This window comes from Fragaria vesca, linkage group LG1 (genome assembly GCF_000184155.1).
Source record: "Fragaria vesca subsp. vesca linkage group LG1, FraVesHawaii_1.0, whole genome shotgun sequence".
NCBI classification, from domain to species: Eukaryota; Viridiplantae; Streptophyta; class Magnoliopsida; order Rosales; family Rosaceae; genus Fragaria; species Fragaria vesca.
In genome coordinates, this window is record NC_020491.1 from 17219640 (window position 1) to 17229230 (window position 9591).

The following is a 9591-nucleotide window of genomic DNA, read 5'->3' on the forward strand; positions in this document are numbered from 1 at the left end:
GGTTAGCATTCGGCTAGAAAGATATATAATCACTAGTTACTCAATACAGCAAACACAGCAAGCAACAAACTTGACCAATCACAACAGATAAGCAAAACTCCCCAAACATAAAAAGAGTCCAAATTCAATTGAAAAAATGATCAAACCACACAATCAAGATGAAGCAAAATACCAGAAAGGACAAACCTTTGATCAGTTCTCAGTGGTCTGCACTCTGCAGCCGAGCAGGCGACGGCGAGGTGGGCGAGTAGACTTCGGAAGACCAGCGACGGCGTCACGGCGTGGCGGGCGAGCAAACTGCAGACGCCAGACGAAGATGAGGAAGATAGTGAGGACGGTGAAGAGGAGGAGGGATCGGGGCTGGAGCAAAACGGAGATGGCTCGAGGAGGAGGCTCGAGGAGGAGGCTCGAGGAGGTTGTGGAGCGCGGTGAGGGCTCGAGGAGGCTGTGGAGCGTGGTGAGGGCTCGAGGAGGCGGTTTAGGGTTTTTTGGAGCGCTGTGGAGGCTGTCGAGCGCTGGGTGTAATTATATACCCTATACCTTTAGCCGACCAAATTTTTGAAATTCGTCGGCTAACCTTTGAAATTTGTCGGCTAACATTTGAAATTCGTCGGCTAACATTTGAAATTTCGTCGACTAAACCCTAAACCTGTGAATCTCGTCGGCTAAAGTAATGAAATTCGTCGGCTATAGTACTTTTTATTTAATATTTTTAATTTATTTGTTTTATTTTATTTTATCAACTATAGTCGACGAATTTTCAATAATGTCGTCGGCTGTAGTACTTTTTATACATTCGGCACATTGTGATTGTGATGATCAAACTTGAGAAACGAAAATCCGACCGTCAGATCTGACCATCATGATAAAATACATGTATGGGAAAAAATTCAACTTGATCCGACAAGGTTAAGGGCTCGATCCGGAAGGTCAATTCCGTAAGTCAAACACCTAAACGCACGGAAAAGGTCATTGGACCGTCTAAATTACGTATTTTGGCCGGACCTTCAACTAAAAATATTTTCAAATCGATGAGACGGAACAAGTCGTAAAAAAATTTTACGGAAAATAACCACCGAAGATAGGGCTACCCATAGGGAGAAAGAATGGAAAATTGCATTGATCGCAACTATCGGCACCGAGACTTTACCGGAATACCATGATTTTTCAACCGTAGACGTATTTCACCATTCTGGTCATATCTCATTTCACGACTTTTTTGCGTTCGAAGGTTCTACGTATAGTTTGTTTTTGAAACGGAACATTTACTTAATACTGGGTAAACAAGTTATACAACATTAGTAGGCATGTTGTGATTGTGATGATCAAACTTGAGAAATGAAAATCCGACCGTCAGATCTAACCATCATGATAAAATACATGTATGGGAAAAAATTTAACTTGATCCGACAAGGTTAAGGGCTCGATCTGGACGGTCAATCCCGTAAGTCAAACCCCTAAAAGCACGAAAAAGGTCATTGGACCGTCTAAATTACGTATTTTGGCCAGACCTTCAACTGAAAATAGTTTCAAATCGATGAGACGCAACAAGTCGTATATTAGGGTATTCGTCGGCTAAGGTTTAGGGTTTAGGGTTTAGCCAACGAAATATTAGGGTATTCGTCGACTAAGATGGTTTAAACCAACGAATTATGATATATTTCGTCGGCTCAAGTATAAAAAATACATTAAAAAAAACAGAAGGTATTAGTAAACCATATTAACTTCATGTTCATCATATATCACCAAAATTAATATAAAATAACTGAAATATGAATTCAACATATGTAAACTATAAAAGAAAAGGTCTTTAGTTATACAAATTAATGGATTACATCCTCTAAATTAAAACTAAAGCTCGTAATCGGAATCATCCGATGAGTCTTTTTCAGTGTCAGAATTAATTTCTGGTAATATATGTCTTTCCTCATCGTCAGAGTCTTCATCTGTTTCTTGATTTGGATCAACATCAATAAGCCTTGGCTCTTCATCACGAATTCGCACCGAACGACCCGCTTTAAAATTATTAAGGCGAACGGTAGAGGAGTTAGGAATACCTATTGCGTTGGGCTCTTGATACGCAACATCTTCTTCCTCCTCTTCGGCCTCTCCAAGTGTAGCCGCCCGATAAATGTTTCGAGGGTGCACAAGGTTGACTACTTTCCACGCGTCACCCTTAGCAAGGTCATCAAGATAAAACACTTGTTTTACCGATGTGGCAAAAACGAACGGGTCATCTTCGTAAGAACTTGTAGCAGTGTTCACCGATAATATTCCGTACTGATCGGTCTTCATACTCTGCGGCGTAGTATCAAACCATCTACACTTGAAGAGGTGCACTGTCATGCCTTGCCCATAAACGAGTTCCACCACTGAATGGAGAACACCGAAATAGTCAACTCCATTCCGCCCACCACGTGCCATCACCCTAGAATTCTGTGTTCTCCGTCTGTTGTCTCTGTGTTCACATATAAATTGCACGTCATTCACCTTGCACATCGGATAAACTCTTGACATTATCGGCTTCATCGCTAGAAGTCTTAGTTCGTGCGACAAATTTAGGTGACCATCAAATTGAATATGGTTCATCTGCAACCAACCATTCAACTGTAAATATGGATAATTATGCAATAAACATAAATACGTATAGAAATATTAAATTACGTATCCAGCCGGCAAAATAGTTTTCGAACTCCCTGTTATGGTACTCGAGATCACCTTGAATGTCTGGACAATATAGATGAATATCTTTCCAGTATTCAACTTTTTGACAGTTAATTAATACCCACCAGTGGGCAATGACTAGCTCATGTGGTTGCAACTTGTAGGAGTCTGGCAAAATTCCATAAACTTCAACATCACTGGAGAGTATGGAAAGATTGAACTTCGGTACATCTACCGGTATGGTTTGCGGAGTTTCCTTCAACGCTCCTAAATACAACTTCATGTAGGTGACGCACTCGTGCACAATATATGCTTCAGCTATACATCCTTCAAGAGCGGATTTATTAGCCATGCACATAATCTTTGTAGTCTCCAAAATGTTATGATTATTGAACATGTATATTGAGGAATTTAGGTGTAAAAAACGTACCTTTTCATGGGATACATCTAAGTGTAGTGTACTGGACCGGTAAGCAACAATTGCTCGGGAAGATGGATCATCAGGTGAGGCATGATGTCAAAAAAATTTGGAGGAAATATCCTCTCAAATTTACACATGATATAAATGATGTCCTCTTGCATTTCCCGGAGGTTAGATTTTTTCACTTCCCGTGTGCATAACTTCTGGAAGAATCTTGTCAACTCTACTAACGGCTCCACCACCTGACGGGGAAGGAACGGTCGATTGAAAACAGGAAAGAGACGTTGTAGCAGGATATGACAGTCATGACTCTTCAACCCGTACATCTTATTGTCCCGGAAGTTCACACACCGGGCTATATTTCCTGCATAGCCTGAAGGATACTTCACACAACTCATCCACTTGAAAATTACATTCTTCTGGTCAGGCTTCACGGTGTAAGGAGCTTGAGGCATTTTTTTATTCCCTTCTTTCAACCACAAATGTCTTATAAGCATTTTTTTTAGGAGTCAGCTTATACCTATCAGTGTGACATACGGGACATGCGTTAAGGCCATCAAGGTCATTCCCTTCTGGATCTTTACCCCAGAAGAGAACGCAGTCATATCTGCATACATGGATCTTGATGTAGGAAAGCCCAAGATATTTTGGGATACATCAGACATTATGATGAGTGGTAGGAAGACGATGACCGTGGGGCAGCATCGAAGCAGTGTACTGTAGATAATCATCAACAGCCTTCACGGTCGATTTTGTCTCAACTTTAATCTTCATTACGTCCATCACACTTTCAAGAACGGTCTTCTGACAACCGGGGTACACAGGGGTCTGTTGGAAAGCAAGCAGTTTGTTGTACTTGTCAATACCAGCAGTGTTGATAACTCTAGGGAAGGGCTGCACCGGGTCAGGCATATACTGTCCTTGAGTGCATACACCGCTCTCATAAGGAAACATGTCGTTGATGAAGGCCGTTGTTGGATCGTTAGAATGTACTGCCAGTCTCAGAAAATTGCCCATGATCATGCGGACCCCCTGATGATGTTTCACCGTGATATAACCAACATGTGAACTTCTCTTAAAACTCGTTACTCTTCAAGTGCTGTCATACTTTGTCAATCGCAAATCAATGCATATCGCTGCGACACTGACATTTCGTGCACGGGCAATAGAAAATTCTATTCCCGTTAGCATTATCTAGCGCATATTCCAGAAAACTCATAACTCCTTTACCCTATCTTTTGTCCCATTTTGGAAGCGAAATCCAACTCTTATCTATATCCTGAAAATATAACAAAATATATATGTATAACTCTAATTAATTAAATTTCATTAATAAAATCTCAATTCATTTAGTATTCTACGTACTACAACTAATTAATAACAAATTAATTAACACACATATATATATATACTTAATAATTACATAACAATATTATATATCAACATCATCACAAAATCATCATCAACTCATATCATCAACAACTTCATACCATCAACACAATATTATAAATTAATTAACAAATATATATATATATCTACTACTTATTAACAACAACTTCATATATATTATCAAATCATCAACCAAATCGATCAATACATATATATATACATCCAACGTACTTAAAATCGATCAACTCAATCACACTCAAAATCGATCAACTCAATCACACTCAAAATCGATCAACTCAAATAAAACTCAAAATCAATATATATACACATATACGTACCTATATATAGCTCCATAAACTAATTCTGGACAGATTTCGACAACACCTAAACTTTTTCTCCCGTTTTTTTTTCCCAGATGATGAGCTGCTGTCCAGATCTGCAAATATAAGGCACTTTAGCCGACGAAATTAAAATTTCGTCGGCTAAAGATTTTTTAAAGTCGTCGGCTAAAGTTCACAGACTATAGCCGATCAAAAACATTCTTTAACCGACATAATTTTAATTTTGTCGGCTAAAGTTGACCATAGCCGACGAAGGATAATTTCGTCGGCTAACGTGGACTTTAGCCGACGAAAAAATAATTCGTCGACCTAGTTTTTTTATTTTCGTCGGCTAAAACCTTTCTTCTGGTAGTGTTCCCTTATGGCCAGTTTATTGCCCTGCCTAATTGGTGGGACAATTTTTGCACCTCCAGTGCATACAATCAAGGCTCCAGACCATCCTCGGAAATCCTCTCTCTACAGCTGCGTCACAAATCTGCCGGTGTTGGTTAGTGGAGGTATTGCTTGTGGTACACATTCCATATTTCTCTGGTGAAGTGCTCCAAGATCTTGACGGTAGTGGATTTTGCAATATCCATTTGATCATCGAAGAAGTCATTTGTGATCCCATATGCGAGTTGTCTCATGGCGCATATCAGCTTTTGTTCAGTGGATAGGCTGACTCTCCTAGTCGCATCTCTTTTCTAAACAAAATACGGATTGTGGTTTGTCACATCGCACATCATCCTGTGAAAGACCCAAGGTTGCATTCTATACCACCTACGAATATATTTGGTTCATACCTACACAGATCAGTGAAGTATTGAGCTTTAAATCGTTAATCCATAAGCTCTCGGTCTCTAGCATTATAAGTACAACCTTCCAAAGAACCACCCCATTGTGTCTCCTCGTCTTCATTGCTTTAAATTTGCAAGGCATCGACAACCATCATGTTGGATCTTCGGCAGTTTCTATGGACAACCTCTTCTTGATCTTTTAATAACCATTTTGTCTAAAGATCCATTGAAGAAGGAGTTTGACAAAATAGATAGGAAAAAAATATTGATGAATATGAGAAGTATTTATGAATTTAGATATGAGAAGTGTCTGTGAATTTGTGAGAGATAAGGATGACAACAACCTCATATTTATGGACGATTTGGGATGATATGAACGGATAAGATATGACATGTGTCGTACACATATCACTCGTAATCTGAATAGCTAAATCAGAATTTGAAATGCGGCGACGAAATTCGATTTTTTATCGTATATGGCAACACAACACATCAAAATATCTTCAAAATAGTGACAATTTTGTCATATATGCTGACAAAACTCCACAAAATTATTGATATGTATAGAAATATTTATTATAAGAATAATTTAAAATATTAAGAAAAACTGAAAAGTAATATTATACTCAAATTAACTTATTATTTAATATAATATTCATAAACATTATACTCAAATTATATTTTAATCAAGAATAATCAGAATAACACCTTCGTATAACACCTTATTGTTGGAGATAGAAAATTAGTGAAATATGGATAGTGCCACAAGGAGGTGCTAAAATGAGAATAGCACCTCCGAATAGCACTTATTGTTGGAGTTGCCCTAAGATCAACTCTAAAGCTCGGCACACATAGAACATTATTCAATTGAAAAGAATTATTAAACCGAATTAAACCAATCATAGTAATTTCAGCCCTACCTCCATTGGGTACCCAGAGATAACACCCACAATCTGTTCCTCGTTCTCTCCTCAGTTCTTCTTCCTCAGAACCCAGCCCTCAACCACTTCTCCTCTTCTTTTCCCTCACCATCACCCAGCCCTCACCCAAAATATCTCTTCTCAGTTCTCACGCTTGTTTTCTTTGGTTCCCAAACTTGTCTTCTCCAAGTCTCCGATCCAAACTCAATTTTCATGTCAGATCTGTAATATCCCACATCGGCCAAACGGAGAGGGGTTATGTGCTGTATATGTACATGCCCACCTCCAATCTAACACGAGGCCTTTTGGTGGCTAAACGGATTCGAAGGAGATGGGTACTCCGAGGTTAAGCATGTTGATGCTAGAGCAATCCCAAGATGGGTGACCTACTGGGAAGCTGCTCCTGAGCTGTCGAAAACAAAACTGTGAGGGCCGATGGGCCCAAAGCGGACAATATCGTGTTACGGCGAAATGGGTCCTGGGATGTGACAAATGGTATCAGAGCCACTCTGTCGTGTGGTGCGAGTGTGCCGACGAGGGCGTCGGACTCCCAAGGGGGGTGGATTGTAATATCCCACATCGGCCAAACGGAGAGGGGTTATGTGTTGTATATGTACATGCCCACCTCCAATCTAACACGAGGCCTTTTGGTGGCTCAGCGGATTCGGAGGGGATGGATACTCCGAGGTTAAGCATGTTGATGCTAGAGCAATCCCAGGATGGGTGACCTACTGGGAAGCTGCTCCTGAGCTGTCGGAAACAAAACCGTAAGGGCCGGTGGGCCCAAAGCGGACAATATCGTGTTACGGCGGAATGGGTCCTGGGATGTGACAAGATCTCTCTAAATTAGTTCCTTATCCTTGTATCATTTCTAGGTTAGTATGGTTATGGTGTTTGTATCATTTCTAGGTTAGTATGGTTATGGTGTTAGATTGAAGCTTTAAGATGCGCAAATGGTTTTGTTAGATAGAAATTTATGGTAGTGTATGTTTACTGTGTCTAACCTATCATGCTCTATGTGTTTACAATTTTCAATGATTTGATATTTGAATTCGTTTCAATTATGTCTAGATTGCCCAGCTGAAATTTGTATACGAGAACCATAGATGTATAAATCACCTATGGGTTTGACGTCTCCATGTGTAAAGTAAATTGTTGTACTTCATGAATGGTCAAGCATTTTACTCAAAAGCATTATATGTATGTGTATAATGCCTGAAAAAAGCTCTCTTAATAATTGTATAATTGAAGCATTACTGATGTTGTTATGTACATCTGTAAAATGATTATTAATGTTCTTTTGAATTTATATTGAATTTTATTTACGAGTAAGTAAAGTAGTGTAAACAAGGACTATCAAGCATGAACACTTTCATGGATTGTTGGTGTTGTCCAGATAATGTAGAAACTAAAAGGATTAATTTTAGTTTACCTCATGAGGTTTGGGGTTAACATCATTTCAGTCCCCATACTTTTAGTTTTGAAAATTTACCCTCTAAAGTTTTCAATTTTCATCAATCATGTCTAATTGCTGAAATTTGGCCTAATTTAGGCATTAATCTTGACTTCATAACTCACTAGAAGGGCTAACATAGTCATATAATAACATAAATCGCTTTTTACAACATTTTTTTCTAAGATTTCATGTTAGCAACTAACCTCCAAACTGGACAAAATTTTAGCAATTGGGCTTGATTTATGGAAATAATTAGAAACTTTAGGGGGTAACTTTCTAAATTAAAAGTATGGGGACTAAAATGATGTTAACTCCAAACCTCAAGGGGGTAAACTGAAATTAATCCAAATTAAAAACCAACATGACTGAACCTCTCTCTCTCTCTCTCTCTATTTTTTTTGCATTATGGAATCCTATAGCTCTGCTGGTAATGAAATCATCAATGAGGATGTGGAACAAAGTGTTCCACGCAAAAGAAAGAGGAAAGCACCAGTATGGGATAATTTTGAAGTAACATTGATCAGTGGGGAAGATAAAGCAATTTGCAAGCATTGCAGCAAGATCTTAAGTGCAAAGGCTTTGCATGGAACTAATTCATTGAATACACATGTTAAATCATGTAAAGGACTACAATCCCAATCAACAAGAAGTGAGGGGAGTCAGAGGACAGTAAGAATGGGACAGTTTGACAAGACTCATGAGACTAATGCAAAGACTGAGCTTGCGAATATGATCATCATGCATGAGTATCCATTGTCGATGGTTGAGCATCTCGGGTTCAAGAGGTATTCTAAAGCATTACAACCTTCCTTTAAGATTCCATGTAGAAACACAATCAAGAAAGAGATTATGAAGATATGTGAATTCGAGAAAGAAAAGACAATGAAGCTTATACAGATGAATACAAGTAGGATTGCAATTACTACGGACATGTGGACTGCAAGTAATCAAAAGAAGGGATTTATGGCCATAACATCACATTTTATTGATGATTCTTGAAACTTGCAGAGTCGACATTTGAGGTATATAATATATTAAATTGCATTGGTTACCATCGCATTTTACTGTCTAGCACTACCAGAAGAAAGGCTTTAGCCGACGAAAAAAAAAAACCAGGCCGACGAAGCATTTTTTCGTCGGCTAAAGTCCACTTTAGCCGACGAAATTATCTTTCGTCGGCTAAGTTAAATTTTCGTCTGCTATGGTAAACTTTAGCCGACGAAAAAAAAATTTCGTCGGCTAAAGAATTTATTTCGTCGGCTAAAGTTCACAAACTATGGCCGACGAAATATTTAAAAGTTTAGCCGACGAAATTAATATGTCGTCGGCTAAAGTGCTTTATATTTGCGGATCTAGACAGCAGCAGCTCATCTGGGAAAAAAAACGGGAGAAGAAAAAACGGGAGAAAAAGTTTGGGTGTTGTCGAAATCTGTCCATAATTAGTTTGTGGAGCCATATATAGGTACGTATATGTATATATATGTTAATTAATTGAGTTTTATTTGAGTTGATCGATTTTAAGTGTGATTGAGTTTATTGATTTTGATTGTGATTGAGTTGATTAATTTTGAGTACGTTGGATGTATATATATATGTGTTGATCGATTTGGTTGATGATTTGAAT

General features: G+C 38.6%; 1 protein-coding gene across 1 annotated transcript; it reads right to left on the bottom strand.

The window, feature by feature from the left end:
• Positions 1-3484: 3484 nt before the first annotated feature.
• LOC101309194 lies at positions 3485-4855 on the bottom strand. The gene is made up of 2 exons (XM_004288353.1): positions 4813-4855; positions 3485-4364 (listed from the first exon to the last, which is right to left on the bottom strand). The coding sequence occupies exon 2, from the start codon at positions 4106-4108 to the stop codon at positions 3743-3745; it is 366 nt and encodes a 121-aa protein (XP_004288401.1). The 5' UTR covers positions 4109-4364; positions 4813-4855; the 3' UTR covers positions 3485-3742.
• Positions 4856-9591: the final 4736 nt, after the last annotated feature.